The 17,060-nt window shown below is 41.4% G+C and overlaps 1 protein-coding gene across 1 annotated transcript; it reads left to right on the top strand.

Moving 5' to 3' along the window:
• Positions 1-12,575: 12,575 nt before the first annotated feature.
• gabrp (gamma-aminobutyric acid type A receptor subunit pi) lies at positions 12,576-16,129 on the top strand (the record flags this gene model as incomplete). The annotated part of the gene is made up of 8 exons (XM_083980520.1): positions 12,576-12,615; positions 12,760-12,827; positions 12,939-13,156; positions 14,162-14,244; positions 14,444-14,581; positions 14,696-14,848; positions 15,497-15,690; positions 15,797-16,129. The coding sequence occupies 8 exons, from the start codon at positions 12,576-12,578 to the stop codon at positions 16,127-16,129; spliced, it is 1,227 nt and encodes a 408-aa protein (XP_083836646.1).
• Positions 16,130-17,060: the final 931 nt, after the last annotated feature.

Raw genomic sequence — 17,060 nt, 5'->3', positions numbered from 1 at the left:
TGCAGAGAACCATACAGATTTTGCTTTTGTTTAATTTCCAATTTCATATTTTGGCCTCAGTAGACATTTCCTTTTTGGGATCCTGTTTCTAACACTGTATAGTCTATTTTGCGGGACAGATACCGGTAATTTGATTAAATCTCAGGGGACAAATTCACACTTGTTTTATTACCAACTGACTGACAGTAGATCAGAATTTAACACTTCCACTATCTTGCTTAAGTTTATTTAAGCATTAACGTGTTCAACCAAGAATGACACAAAACACTCCCACACTTTTTAGGCAAATAAGACAAATCCCACATATTTGCCTTTCCAGGAGTGTGTTCTTACCTGACCAGGTGTGACATGTGCAGGGGCACGTATCTGAAAAGGAAAGACTCCTCCCAGTGGCCACTGAGGGAACTCCTCAAATTTACATCAACAGAATTCATATTGCAGCTTATTGGTACAGTACTGTATAGACATAATATGCATATATGCATCTGACATTTAAGTGGCTCCATATATGTTGACCTCTGGCATTATTAACTTGATTAAATGTTGAAATGCATTCAAAGGGTCCCTTGCTATAATCTTGTAGGGTCTGTCACTAAATACTTTTTTTTTTTTTTAATTGTCTATTTGTTTTTCATTACTTTGCAGATCTCTGGGGGTCAAAGTGAGAATCGATGGCAAATTAATTGCCTGCTTTGTCCTAGTGAAGTGTGATTTTCACGCATGACTAAACAACATAGATAATCAATCCGCAGGGGAACTGGGCTCCCTCTATGAAGGCCACTTAGTGGGTCTATAAACACATCACAAACAGGAATATCAAACAATTGAAAGCACTGTATATGTTGTGATGAGCACTGTATACTAATGGAGATCTTCGGGTGATGAAGATTGCAATGAATCATCCATATAATGACATTTGCTCCAAGAGAGAGTGCTTTGGTGCAATTTCTTGATGCACAATTGAATAATTGATCACAATTTTGTCAACTGGAGATAGAGGCTCTGACTGTGCAAGTTCAGTGACTGATGTTATAGTTAATTGTTTCATCGCCTGCAGCATTAAGTTGTATGGCTTGTCTCAGTAGAAATAACATGCACATATTGTACATATCTACATAATTTATACCACACCCTGAATTATCATCCTCACACTTCCATATGCCTACTCATTTACATATAAATGAGGCAAACTAGAACATGCAGAGAGCGTTATAACATAGGTAGGCAGTTTTAGGCTCTGGAGGGGTTGGAGTCCAAAGATGAAGGAAATTAGGTGAGAGGGGGAGAAAGAAAGACAAGGCTGCAGGAATAACAAGTGTTGGTTGGAGGAAAACAAATTATTCAGGAATGTCCAATAAGGTGTAAGAGAGATGGAATGGTACCAGATGAAGAAAAACGAGAAGGAAAGGAAGAGTAGTCATATTGGAAAAAAACCACTGAACTGTGTCCACACTCCAGGGAAACACCAGACAGAACAAGTAGCTCCCAGAGTAGGAATAAATGAATTGACAATTGTTAAAACAGAATATAAATTCCCAAGATGCAAGTGCAGCAGAAATACCAGCGCACACTTAGCTTGCCAATATACTGTTTAAACACCTAAAACACCCAAAAGTACCACACATCAAGTCTAAAAGAAATCCTCCAAGATACAAGCAGCGTAGAAAGTGAAGAAGAAACCTCTTCATGTTTATTCATGGGATTTGTTAAATCTGAGAAAAAAAAGAACATAAAATCCTCTCACTGATCATATTTGAAGGTTTGAAAAATGTGTTGTTTCTCGTGTTTCTCAGAAGTTTGTATTGACACTGGTACAACACAATGTATGAAATTACTTACATGAAAGGATGGGAAGTCGCCAACATGTTTTTCATTTGAAGGGTGAAAATTGACCCAATTGAAATATCTTGTAAGAATAAATTGAATATTTACACAGTTCCATTCGCCAAACAACTACACGCAGTTTGAAAAAATAAATAAATAGCTGTCAATGTAAAAAATAAGGTTGTCTATAGGAAAAAATCCTCAAAGGCTAGCATTTTCTTCACATACAGTAGTAGGGATAATACATCATCCGTATGACAGAATTTACTATGCATGTTCGTCGCACTGACACAGGAGAACCAGCAAGGCAAAATGAATTTGTACATGCCTTTACATTTACATCGATTCATCCTCATGTGGCTGCAAAGAGTAATGGAGCCATGACAGAGGCTATGTGAGTTTTAATGGCCGTTACCCAGTAATGGGCTATTTAGCTGAAAATCCCTCAGAGGTCATTACACATGCAAGAAATAACCCGCCTAATTATTCTTCATGCAGCGCTCTCACATCTACCCGGACCTGACGTTCAGCCTTGGCCCTTTGAACCTTCATCTTCCCACTGGGCTTTTCTTCAGTTCCTTAGTAAATCAACTGGTGCATACTAATTGCTGTGTCTTTATCCCTGTGGCACAAACGAGGACCAGTATGTGTGCCTATGCATCATGCACATGTGTGTGAGTGTAGATGTGTGGGTGAAGGGCCACGGAGATGATCCTGCGACTGCTGCAGGAGAAATTCCTGATTTGACAGATTACACATCAGCAAAGTAGCTCTAGCCTTGCACACACATCTTCCGACGGCAATCACTTATATAGAGTGTTTGGTCTGAAACACGGGTCTGTCAGTCACTCTGCTCTGCTGTAAGCCGAGGAGAAAACTTTCCTTGTATCCTACAACCTTTATCCAATGAGGAGAGAGAACGGCATAAAGGGGCGGTCCTCTCTGTGTGTGCAGCCAAAGGATGCAAGTGAATGTGGTGACGTAGGGACGAGGGCGGGGACTGCTAACTCCATCGGCTGATGAGAAGTTAGCCAAAACGACCAGATCGCTTACTTCTGCTTTAAAGGACCTCTTTGTAAGTTTTGCTAATGCTGCATCTCAAATGTTAGCAAGAAAAGCTTAATTTATGACTAGCTCATTTAAAACAGGATTTAGGATTTAGCTCAGAAAAAAAACTGAACCGCTCAGCTGGTTTACAATAAAAAAAAACTAAAAAAAATTCTCATCTCTCTCTCTCTGTCACACACACACACACACACACACACACACACACACACACACACACACACACACACACACACACACATGCTATTTCCTTATTCTCTGAAGCATTGGTCCACCGAAGCTAGCATGATGAAGGTGACAGAGGACCGTACTATTCCCTGTTCACCTCTCCCCCTTCTGTGGAATTAAATGAGATGTCAACCAGGTCCAGACAATAACTACTTCTGACACTCCACTCATCTGAATTTCAAGTAGTAAGGCAGGAGGGACAGGACTTGCTCCAGGGAGAGGGGTAATTCTGGAAGAAGGACAATAGGCGAGTGGATTGATTTGACACAGGCAAGACATGCAATAATAGAGAGAATACAATCTATACATTGCATTAAAAGGAGAAAACTATTCATATTGTAGACTGAGAAGAGGAACAATGTAATAAGAGTTAAACATTGTCACCATGTGCAAATGTGCTTTAGCACAAACTGGGACTGTCTTCATACTCACACCCTTGACCTGTCCCTCTCCTCAGCTTTTACCAGGTTATGGCCGATTAGATGACCTGAATCAGCAACAGATCCCATGGGATCTGCTTTTCTGGTTGATGGATTCACACTTCAGTTGCTCGATATAAACAGACTGGAGCACTCAGAGCAGGGGAGCAGGGGGAAAAAAAACATTGCACTTGATTGGTGCAAGATGGGACTGACTGATGGAAAGATGGAGACAACTGAGAAAAAGAGAAAGGGACAGCTAGAGATGGAGTGAGAAAAGGCTTATAAAGAGAAGTAGTGCAAGCATGCAGGACGGTGCCTGTAATGTTATTTTTGCTAGCCTTTCAAGCTTGACATTGAAGGATTGACTAACCTTTTTCCACAACTGATTGTTGAGCTTCCTTGCCCAAGAAGCTCAACAATCAGTCTCATAATTATGCAGCTAGTGCCAGCTTCATATTTATCTTGCAGAAGACAGAAGAGTAGTGACAGTCCTCTCATAACGATCAGCAAGAAAATCAAATAAGTGAGTGTAGTTTTCAAAATGTTACGCTGACTTTTTCTCAGGCATTTTAAGACTGTTGTCTAAGAAAATACAAAAAAGAGCTTGTTTTCAGACCATTAGAGTGGAAACAAGAGAAAAGTGGAGGCAGGATAGAGATGGGAGACAGAGACATGTGCTGCCAGTTTATTCTCAAACTCTACCTATTCCTCCTCCCTACATCTACCCACAGTTAAGTGAAAGACTAACTTTAATTGGTGTGTCTTCCTAAATGACTGGCCAATGTGTTGCTGGCCAAGGGAATAGTGAATCCCCACAGCTATTGTTGGGTAAGGTAACAATTGCATATCTTGTATAATAGCAGGACTTTCTTTTCTCTTGGGTCTCAATATACCATGTCCATAAAGATGTACTTCGTATTTTCTTCTGCTCACAACTTCAATAACACCCTGTGTGAACCTGGGGGCAGAGCAGGCAGGAGGTCTGAGGTCAGGAGAAAGTGGCTTGTACTGTTTTTCTTCCCTTGAGCAGGCATACAGAAAAAAAAAAAACTGAAACGGTATATTGATGTAATTCAGTGTGAAATCCATGTTTTTATTGAATAAAACAAAATTTGCTTAACACAGAATGTATGGGTTTATCCCTGGGGATAAAAGGATCAATGCTAGTTTAATAAAGACAAGATTGGAGGCGGATAACTAAGTGGCTGTTATTATCTGCAGAGTAAGAGTTAGAGTCTGTTAAAGTCATGCAAATTTTCTCTGCCCTGCCAGCTATATTTCAGATCAAAGAGTCAATGACTAACTCAGGTGCATACCTGACTTTACGGCAATTCATAACGTCAGTTTACACAATTTGAGGGATACAAAGGTTTGAATCTTAAAAAGAAAACTCCCATTTCAACCAGCAGCTGGCTAAAGACAGATAAAAGATGTTAACATTGAGGCAGTAAGCTGATTATTTCACATTGGGTTTCAACCTCTTCAACTGAGTCCCAAATCCCCAAATCCTCATGGGAAAGCGGGAAAGCAGCTGTTTGTGGTGTGGCTCTGACCACTAAGAGTTGTTTCGTATCACACACTTTTTTTCTTTTTTTTTTACTTTAACTTATACTTTCCTGAGAGAAACAATAACAAATTCTGAATTTCCTTCAGCACTGGTGTTTGTTCTTTTTGGGCCAGTAAGGATTTTCATCTTCTAAACTCACAATATTCAGTCAGATAATCCTTAGCTGTGGAGCCTAGTGCCTTGACCCTAGTGATTTTTTCTGCATTTGCTGTGGATAAAGCTTTTGAAGAACAAACTTGGTTAAAACTTTTGTGTATCACAAATTGATTTGCAAGGGAAAATACTAGAATGCATCATTACTGTAATGAACTGAGTGATTGGAGAGAAAAGACAGAAAGAAGTGAGCAAACTTCTATTGTCACTTTGTTAAAGTAGAATTATTTGGTCCTGTATTTGGTTCATGTATTAAATGAGGAGCAACAATGCAGATTAATGTTAATATAAAAACTAATTTAAATACTGATACTGTATAGTAGCACAAAGTTAGACTTTTCAGTTCAAGTAGCCCGGAGCTGCCTCTGCCACGAGTGTTTTGTGGCCGTTACTTTTGTTGTGCTGCTCCAATCCTCTGAGAGTCTATACTTTTAATAAGGCACTTTACAGATATATCACATGCAGTTGTGGTTAGTAGTCCTGAAGGTTGGTTTCTGCTCCCAGTCCCAGTCCCAAACAGAAGGCTGTGCCATGCTATATGAACACTGTCTACAAAGCATTTTAATTATACTTTTGTGGATATATTGTTCTTGAGGGACCAGGCAGCTAATGTCACATAAGTGATCGTATGCAGCAAAGGGATAAAACACTTCACCAAAACTTTACGTAAAAGCAGAGAGATGAAAGGAGGATTGATGATAACACAGTTTTTCTCGATTGTTTACACACATTTTCTGAAAGCATGCCTCATACTCTCAGAACTCTACACACAAATCCAAAAACACACACACAATGGGCAAAACCCCTCACTGCTCCTGCAAAATGAAACTTTACATTCAAAACAATGTTATTTCTTCTCAAAATGCTATTTTAGTCTCAAATGACACACACAAATATGAATAGACATTTATATGAACCAGTTGAACACTGATGTGCTCAGTGTAAAACACTATGATGAATGGAAAACACTTCTACTCCATTCATCATAACGACTTAGGCTTTTTTTTTTACTGTAACTACAGACAGTATGTAAATGTGTTGTAAAATATTTTAGAATATTGTTTTTATACTCAGAACACTCAAATACACGATAACAAATGAAATGCGTGAAGACGCGATCGAGGTGGTCGTGTGACGATGCAGCCGTGCTGATGTGACACACACACAAAAAAAAGAGTCGGTCGGGGTCAGCTGGTTTACGGCCGACCAAGACTGAACACATCATTTTGATGGGATGAGGCTACTGTAACATGTGGCTCACCTAGTAGAGCAGCACTCTTTGCAGTCAAAGACTTTGTTCTAGTGTAGATTCGAATCCTTCCATCAACGTGCAATTTTGGTGATCAATGCATTTTCTTTTCTCATCATCATGATCACTGCTATATGTATGTGTGTGTTTGTGTTACTGTATGTGTGGCCTCTCTGTTTGGTGTCTCTCTCTTGTGCCAGTCCATCACTGCCTGTTATGTTTCCCTTTTTTGCTAAAGCTCTGATTGCTAATTGTAAAACTGTGTGACAGGTGTTTACCCATGTGATGAGTCAGTGTGCATAGTAGGGAAACTAACTTTAGAATTTTGAATAACAGTGTGTTACTCGTGAAAACAAGAGATTTTCTTCATGAAAATTGAGCCTAATGCAGAGAATTGTGTGTAGTGTTTTGAAAAAAGAGTGTTTTAGAACTGCAATTTGAGTGTAAAGCAGGAATTGTGCTTGTAGTTTAGCAGAATTGGTTCAGGGGGTTGGTGCATGAGTTAGATGTTGAGGCCATTGGGTCTCAAGCACCAAAAATTGTGTGTAAACAATCGAGAAACAAATAAGACACTTTACTACTTTGAAATCAACAAGCTCCGTTAAAGAAAAATTTGCTTTATTCAGAAGCTGCCAGTCTATTCAAAGAAAATAAGGACTGAAGCTTTGCCACAGGTAAGGCCAGGGGCACAAGCAAACAGAGCTGGAGCAAGTATCTTTTGGGAAACAAAGGGTTCAGAGAAATGTGAAATTACAGTTTCATGCCCATTGTGTTTGAAGAAAACACCTACTCCACTTCACAAGTAGACACAACACTCGCAGAGAGATATGACAGCTGGCTCAGAGTGAGGGCTAGTGCAGGGTGCTCAGACTCTATGCCACATTAATTCATACATGTTGCTTCTGGACATGGCAGCCGTCACTGTTATTTAGGGGAGATTTATCTCTGTCCCTCTCATGGGTAGTCCTGTGACATTTCCATTTGTCACATGACTGCAAATCACCAGGTCAATGCGTGGGCAGTGACGTTTCCATTTTTCTCGTGTTGAGGTGGAGATGTGGAACTGACGATTACCTATGGTGTCAACAAACTGCTTATAAATGCTGATAGAGGGACTCGGGGAGAGAGAGGGGAGGAGAAAGATGGTTTGAGTTAAAGAGAGAGTCAAAGAGAGTCAGAAAAATGTGGTTATACAACACAGGATTGATGGGAACAAAACCAAAGTGCAGCATTAAGTGTTCTTAGCCAGACACAAGATGATAGGGGAAGATGTCTGAGTGTACTGTATGGATGTCTGAGTTTACTGCATGGATGGATGGATTGATGGGAGAGGGAAGAATGAGCTGGGGGCTGTAAAGGTGATGTGGATAGAGTGTTACTGGAGATGAGTGACACACGACTACAGATACTGTATATAGCAGAGACGGGTTACAGAAGGTTAACAAGATTGCATTCAATATGAAAAATGAGCTGACGGAGTAGTCGACTGGGGCAAGTTACAGAGTCGTGGGTGAGGGAGGGTGAGACTGAAGGGTTTTGTTGCACTGAATACATGCAGTAATTATACACACTCACCTGAAGTAACCCAGGCATTAGAAATGTCTCTCCAGGGCCATATTGGCTGAGTTTAAACAACTACTTTCGAAGCCCCTAGCTACTGCTTCTTTTTAAACAAGTGATTTATTGAATTATGTTGGCCATTGAAACCTAAATTGGCTATAACTGATATTTATGTACTAAGATATTAATCACCAAAGAGTTACCACCTGAACCTGCTGGTCTTTATGGAGCTCTGTCATGGGTTTCATTGTTTAGCCGACTGGTTTACAGATTTACTGTTTTGGGCTCACTCTGACTGCTCTTAGTTCTCAGCAGCACAGGGGAGCTGTTTTCAGGAAAAAAAAAAAAAAAAACCTGCTGAGCACCAAACAGCAAACAGACACTGTTAATTACAAGACAAGGATCATTAACCAGCAAAAGAGCAAGAAATTTCCCTCAATGGTTACTAATGATAATTGCTGAATAATTTGTCAGCAACAGCACCTACTTATACCTTTTATCAGTATCACTTATGTAATACAGGTACTGTTGAAATCATAATCTTGCATTTTGAGAAACACACCAAATCAGTTTGTAAACTCCTGAAAGTTTGTTATTTCAGTCAATCATTTCTAATACCAATTGATGTTGTGGGGTACAACTTGTGAGGATAGTGTATCCATGTTATGAGCAACACAGCTAAAAATGTGCCAAAATCCCCTGCAATATTCTCCTGTTGGTATTCACTATTGTTTTGAGTTGCTTGGTGGATTGGATGATTGCACTCTTCTACAGTACCATACATAGTCACAACAGCTTGGCACCTCCTCCTCATGCTGGTCACCAGCCTGGTTACATTTTGCTGTGGGATGGCATCCCATTCCTCAACCGGGAGTTGTTGAAGGTCAACCAGCGTGGTTGTGTTGGTCACTCTAGCACGTACATCATGCCCAAGCTGATCACACAAGTGTTCAGTTGGGTTGAGGTCTGGACTCATGGCAGGCCACTCGATCCTCTCCACTCCCAAAATTCTGGAGGTACTCTGGTACCTAGCTTGTATTTGTTCATATGTTACTAACATTGTAATTTGAGGTATATCATGTTATATATGACTTACGTTTTTTTTTTTTTTTTGCACCATTATAAACAGTATTGGGAGAAAAGCCAGGCTCAGGCTTCAGCAGCTTTTGGCACGTTTCTAATGTCTGAACATAAGGATTTAACCACAGCTACACTCAAACTTTTAGCCCATGAAGTCACAAAACAACAGGAAACTGGATGATATGGTGAGAAACATCATAAAGAGGGAGAGAGAACAACCAACGATAATGAAAAGTTGACCAAATGAAATAGTGAGCAATTTCTTATGCATTTAAGTGGTAGGAGATATACTAAAAGGGAAAGCATACTCACTCATAGGCAGATATCAAAGAGGAGGCAGGTGGACAGAGGCAGATGCTGACTGAGTTGTCTGCCACTCTGCTGCTCTGTTTCTAATTATTCATTAGCCCCGAACTCACAGATCAAACATTTACATCCTGCCCTTTGGGGGCTTCACAAACGTCTCCATTTGTCTCTTTCATTGTCAGGGCTTGTGTGCGCGCTCTGATTCACATGATTCTCAAGGTGGATGCAAATCCTTCCTCCGAGTGCTCTTGACGGTTGACATTGAAACAAAAAGAGTCTTTAGAATACAGACATGAAATCAAGAATAAGATAGATTGATGGCTATAGTGTGTTAATGGTGCTCTAAATAACTGGGGTAGCAACATTGTTAGTGACCAGTTAACATCATTAGTCAGCGCTGGGGAATGCAGACTGGGAAAGCAATAGGGTGTAGCAGGTTGGGTGCAATCTGAACTGAAATCTCATAAGGCGATATTGGGTAGCATACCCCCAAGGCTTTCTCACACATGTTGGAGCTCCTGCCATTGGGCTGTTGGAGGTCAGGCTGTATAATTAGAGCTGAGGCTCAGCAACTGTGCCAGAGTAGAAGGAGAAGCTAATAGAGATTAATCACACAATGTCAGTTGTACTGGCGCTGAGTGATCGACTGTTTAGCACACAAAGCATTTTAGTCTGTGGTTGACTGTTGTGTGTGTAAGTCATCACCACCCACTACCACCACCATCACCATCATCATCACTATTACCAATAACATGATACTGCTGTTGGTTATTTCCAATAGTCACCATTGGTACATGGCATGCTGTAAAGATGCCGCTTGTAGCAGGATTGTATAGTTTGGTTACCACCAGAGTTGGGCTCTCATAGAAAAGGAAAGATAAGGAGACCAATTCTGGAAAAATATAAATGGAAAAGATTTCATCCCTCCCTGGGAGCCACTTCAGTGGGTTTTGAAAGTAAAGGTAGAGATAGAGACGGAGCTGAGAGGAAGGTAATCCAGATGATGACACTGATGCAACGCAACGCTGTTGGAGGTGAGTATAGGGTGAAGGCATGAGGGAATGAGACAGAGGAGAGCTTTGAAGCCCAGGAGGAGGTGCAGCGTCGATGTAAATTGAAGAAGAAGGAGGTAGATACAGATTAAGGGCCAAAAGAGTGTGGGAGGAGGGGAATAAGGAAAAAGTGATATAAGGGATCAGCCTGGGTATGTGTGTGTGTGTGTGTGTGTGTGTGTGTGTGTACAGTACGGTGCATGTGTGAATGTCTTAGTGTGTGTCTGTGGAGGTGGGGGAAATGAAAAAAAGAAGGGGAAGATGCAGCGCAAATGAGAGGGTGAGTAGCATAAACAGGGAGGGAGAGAGAGGGAGGGGGAGTTGTGTGTGTGTGTGTGTGTGGGGGGGGGGGGGTGCACAGTGGCTCAGTGGGGAGGGGAGGTGTATACAGCTGTGCAGAGAGTCAGAGGGAGATGCACAAACAGTAAAACAACCAACAGTAGCCTTCACACCAGCACCAATCAAAGAGAGGCGACTGTGATTTATTGGTAGATGGAAGAAACAGAGGGATTTAATCATCAGTAAAGGTGAGCAATCTCAACCACTGGCAACATTTGGGACAGAGAAAAACGGAAGAGCGGAGGAGCAAACAAAGGAAGGAGCTGAGCCAGAAGAGGAGTGACCTGAGGTGGAAAAAGAAAACCAGGGGACTGAAACAGGTAGGAGAGAGAAAAACAAATATGTGAGCAGTTTTATAACAGTAGGAAAAGATGAAATGTAAATATGATTGTTTGTTTGTTTGGACGTGCAGTCGACTCTGAGCAAAGGTAAAGAAAGGGAAACAAAGGAAAGACCAACATGGTCTGTAGCGTGCTCTCCAATTCATGGCTTAAGGGAAACAAGTGATTGATGAAGTGTAGAGAAATAGAAACCAGAGAATGAAACCAGCACAAAAAACCAACTGAGACTTAAACTAAACTACAGAGCAGATAATGAGATCATGAAAACAGAAAAAATGGCATGAAATAATCAGAACAAGCATGTGTACAGAAGCAAATTGGTGCAAATACCATGCTGTTGCTCTGTAACTGTCATTTCGACCATTAGGAAAGAAAATCAGTAGTCATCATACTTTATAATGGCAGCACTGTGTAAATAATACATTGAATATTTAATGGAAATGCTTTGCAACATGTCAATAAAATGTTTGTACTGAAATGTATAATAGACTGTAGATAGATTATTCAGATGAAAGTGGGAGGTAAGGAGGGTTAGAGTCTAATCCTGAGAGTGAGATTTATCTGAAAGCGGAGATGGAGGAGGAGGTGAGTAACAACTAGACAACAGGGAATCCTTGATGAGTTAGAGACAGGTTTAGTTACCACGGAGGGTTTGTGAATAAACCATAAGGCAGTGGCCACATAAATCAGCAAGTGACAGACTATACGGCAAGCTTACGTGCAGGAACCACACAAAAACAAACAAGTAAATATGAAGGTGCATTCACACACCCTTATCTACACACTGCCTTTTGTGTGTGTGTAAGAGAGAGAGCTAAAAGGAGCAGCTATAGTAATATATTCAAGAAGTCAGTGAGGCAGAGATCAATATAAGTTTCTTGTGCAATTTACAAGTATTAAGGCTGGAGAACATACAGTTTGATAAGATGAAATGGTGAGAGAATGGCTGCTGTGCTGCTGCAGATTTCCCCTGAGGTTTACCATTGCATTAGATGAGGTGCTGCCACCCAATGGTGAAACTCTTTCATCCCATAAAGTGTAATAGTGCAGGGAAATGATTTGTGGACCGTGGGTTCATGTTTTGGCCTGTGTTGCATATCCCTGAGAGGTGCTGACCCCTGCCTGCTGATCCATGATGTCCGACCAGCTGAGCTTGCTACTGATCCTCCTCTTGACCCTGACACGGAGGTGAGAGACCTCAGGTCAAAATAACACTTGTACAGACAGTACAGCATCAAATATGCAAATTCATTTTGAAATTCATATTGATTGAAGACCAGCTTACGATCAATTAACGACACTCTCTACTGTATCAGTGTTTGTACGTTCCCTAACCATCACTGGGGGGACTGGAATGACTCTCAGCTTCAGCCAACAATTCAAAAGCTGATGAAAGGATACAACCGCTACCTCAGACCTAATTTCAATGGTAGGAAGGAGCTTGACAATTGATTGTTTTATTTTAGATGTTTTTAATTGGTTTTAAGCTAAAGGAAAATGCAGTTGTCACCTGTGTGCTTGTGTATCTCCAAATTGAAAATGGACTTATATCCAGTATCTCTGCCTTTGATAGAGGGTCCTGTGGAAATTGGAATGAGCCTCGATATAGCCAGTATTGATGCCATTTCTGAAATCAATATGGTAAGGACCTCCTCCTACTATTTTCTGTCAGTGGGAGAATGAGGGAGCGTGAGGTGAGTGTGAAAGTGTGTGATTGAAAAAAAATAAAGAGGTTCACTTTCATCTTTTCAGGACTACACCGCAACTATCTTTCTCCGTCAGCGATGGCGTGATTCCAGGCTGGTTTTCCCAGGAAACGAGAGCGTCAGCCTAGATGGACGGCTGGTGTCACTGCTGTGGATCCCTGACACCTTCATCCCAGACTCCAAGCGTTCCTTCCTGCATGATGTCACGGTGGAAAACCGCCTCATACGCATCTTCAGCAATGGAACCGTTCTCTATGCCCTTCGGTAGATTTTTTTTTAAGGTTTAACAGTGTATTGATTTGACATTTACTGACTGATGTAATACTCTACATGTGCCACAAAAAAGCTTTTCAAATTCAGCTGAGCTTGTAGGAGAAAACTGACCTAGAAGAATAGAAAATGAGGCTGCGAGTCACAGAGAATTGTTTGAAGATGAAAAGGGAAAAACAAGTTTTCCTTATTTTTGCTGCTTCATGTTGTTTATATGATTGCCACTAAAAAGAAGCAAAACAAAAATGTGTCATCCATGAGTCATATAACTGAAGGGAGTGCTACTGAACTCCTTTATTCTTTGTGCTCTTCAAACTGTTCAAATTGTGTTAGTGAAGATTTGCAGAGTTCCCCCTCTGGCTACAGTAAAAAAAAAAGTGTCCTGACGTCTTTTCTGTTGTGTCACACTGATAGAGAAATCTATTATGACTACACAGCTTTATTGAGGACAGAGAGGGCACTTCCTTTTTCTGGAGGAACACATTTTGTTTCCTGACTTTGTATTGTGAGTTTACATTGGCATTGAAATTAACACAATTTGCTGTGGCAACACATGAGGACACTGCTGCCCTTTGGATTGGCTTTATCGTTGTTAGAAATGATACATCAAGAGAGGAACTTCAATTCAAATGACAGGAATGGGCTTTATGCACAGCTCTACTACTTCCTGAATTAAGCCAGCTCCTTTGTTTCCTGTCTTACATTATTGGACCGACTGATTAATCCAGGTGTGTTTGACCTACCAATAATGGTCAGACACACCTGGATTAATCAGTCGGTCCAATAATGTAAGACAGGAAACAATGGAGCTGGCTTAATTCAGGAAGTAGTAGAGCTGTGCATAAAGCCCATTGACACATGAGTCTTTGTTCTCTAGATTGGTGCTCCGGGGGGAGATTGTTCGTTGTGCTCACTAATTATTAATTATCGTGTCCTACATCAAAAGATTAAAAGTCTTTCTTGGGGTTGCTAATGATCTTGTGTATGAATACACAACAGCATCACCGCCACGATCGCCTGCAACATGGACCTGACCAAGTACCCCATGGACAGACAGGTGTGCACTCTGCAGCTGGAGAGCTGTGAGTAATACCTGTGAGCTCCACCTCCACCACATCACCCATCCATCAAGTCGATGGACATAAACCATCATCATTTCATCACCACCATTGCCATTTTCATCATCGCCGGAGTGAGTATCAAAGTGGAGAACCAATGTAACACTGAGCATTTCAGAGTCATCAAAAATTAATTGGTTGGTTTTTCTATGTGTGTGGTCAGGGGGCTACAACCTGCAGGATGTGGTGTTCTACTGGACCAGAGGGAACGATTCAGTGAAGGGCCTCAACACGCTGCGGCTGGCTCAGTACAGCATAGAGACCTACTACACAACGGTGTCAGAGGCCGTGTACGAAACAGGTGCAGTACTTCATCTCCCGGGATTCCCCTAATGTGCGGTATTGCAGCACAAATGTAATACGCTGTCTTCAAAGTCCATCAATCTTCAAAGTGTTTTTTTATGTCCCTCCACAGGACAATACCCCAAGCTGGTTCTGCACTTTGCACTGCGTAGAAACGTGTTGTTCTTCATTTTGGAAACGTATGTGCCCTCCATTCTGCTGGTGGTTCTCTCCTGGGTCTCTTTCTGGATCAGCCAGTCCTCTGTGCCAGCTAGAACCTGCATTGGTTAGTACAGTCTTTTGTGCTTTCACTATACCGTATGTTCATGCAATTTGTACCGTGACTTTGGAATAATTTCAACTGAATAATGTGAACCTCACTGTCTGCTGCTGATTGATACAGTGTCCCTTCTTGATCTTATACAATGTTCTCTTCACATCTTCACAAAACATATTGTCCTCACTGAAACAGCCTCAAGTTGGGGATAAAAAACACAGTATATTTCTTTAGTGCTAATCTGAAGCAGTACTTATGCTTATAATGGACCATTTTCCACTGTTGTACGGACCACTTTTTCCTATACCAGTGATGCAAAACCTTCTGCAGTCCTACATCGGCTGATTGTCCACAAAAGCGGTCAGTTGTTACCTCTATAGATCAGTGCATTGAACTCAGAGAAGTATTGTACTGTGCTACATGGACAAAGACATACATGCCAATACATCATCATGAGTGCATTATTGGTTAAACACATGTTGGTTTTTCGATTGTTTGATTGGCAAATGGGAAACAGGAGATTAGATCAGTGAGGGGTTGGGAAAGTAAACACGGGAAGGGGAGAGATGACGGAGGGATAGATAAACATGTCTGAACTGACTACCAATGGATGGATTAAGTGTAGAGTAAGACGGCATTGTGGTGTGTTCTCCACAGGAGTGACTACAGTCTTGACCATGACCACTCTGATGATGGGCGCTCGCACTTCTTTGCCCAATGCCAACTGTTTCATCAAAGCCATAGATGTTTACCTGGGCATCTGCTTCACCTTCATCTTTGGTGCACTGCTGGAGTATGCCTGTGCCCACTTTTACACCATGCAGCTCCAGACCATAGAGGATTTCCACAGAGTGAGTGACGTTGTTTGTGCTTATACATGAGATGGAAAAGCTGAATTTCCACGTTAGATTATGAAGACGCTTTACGAATCAACCCATCTGTCTGTCTGTCTATCAGGATCTTCTGAGGGAGTTCAATGAATCCAATGGAAACGGCTCCATCCCCATCGTCAGCTCCACCCAACCAAAACAGTCTGTGGAGATCGGCTCCACTGCGGATGACCTCACGGAGCAGTCAGTGGACAGTGACACCAAGAAACACGCTGGATCAAAAGAGAAGACGCCGGGGCAAGGATGTGGCCTGTCCTCCGTGAAGAACGCATCACGCAGGGCAGCATCTGTCTTCGTTGTGGAAAATCCACACAACATTGATCGTCACGCCCGCACTGCTTTCCCCACAGCGTTCCTCTTTGTCAATATCCTCTACTGGCTTTACTATCTCTTTCTCTGAGCAATGGCTCCAAGCTGCTGCGTAGTTAATTTCACCATCCTGAAGCTGCTCTACCTCCTCATTTGAGACCAATACCAGTCACCACTGCCTGGATCAAAAACTGACCGTGCAACCTTTTGGCTAGAGCTTTTTTGTACCACACCTATGTAACATTTTTGTCCCACGTATAGGGCTACAAATTGATGAAAAGCAGTTGGTTAGGACCAGGAACCAGTGACACTCTACACACTCTAGTCTATAGTGAAAGCTCTTATCAACTATGTATGAGTTGGTGGCAACCAACATGTAGACAAAACAGTATCCCTTGATCTCCTGACAGATCCATAGTACAAATGAGGATGAGTTAATTAGCTATAAATAATTGGCTGCCTGATCTGCAACACATCATACTGTGTTGCACTGACTTGCCTTCATTAATGACTAATGTAGATGTATCTTTTTGCTTTTTTTTGCTTGTTTTGGCTTTCATACGTTGTTTGTATGAGACGGAGTATGTTTGCTTTACAGCATATCATGTGAAATTAAAAATAAGTAACTGAAAAACTTGTTTCTGCATTTTATTAAGAAAGTCAGAAGAGCTATTGTTTCGAAAACAAAATACAAATTTATTTTTCCCTTATCCAGGTAGGAGAACAGTAAAGTGCAAAAGCCAACCACAGGTTCAGCAGAGAAGTTGTTAAAATTATGTAGCAGAGGTTTGCTCAGGAGAGACTGTTCGCATCACTTAATAGCACCACTTTGTTAATCACTCAGGTTTTCGATAGCAGGGGTGTTCAGCAGTGTGCCAGTGGGGGTCAAGCAGATGCAGGGTTTGGTTCGAAACATATAGCTCAGCAGATGATCAGTGAGTAGCACAGCTTCATCCTGAGAGGAGAAGCTAATGAGTGCACTTAAAAGACAATAATAACCTCAACCCATCAGTCTGTGGCAC

This window comes from Trachurus trachurus (genome assembly GCF_905171665.1).
Source record: "Trachurus trachurus genome assembly, chromosome: 10".
Classification (NCBI taxonomy): Eukaryota; Metazoa; Chordata; class Actinopteri; order Carangiformes; family Carangidae; genus Trachurus; species Trachurus trachurus.
Note: the sequence above shows the minus strand (reverse complement) of the source record. Positions and strands in the feature narration are given on the sequence as shown.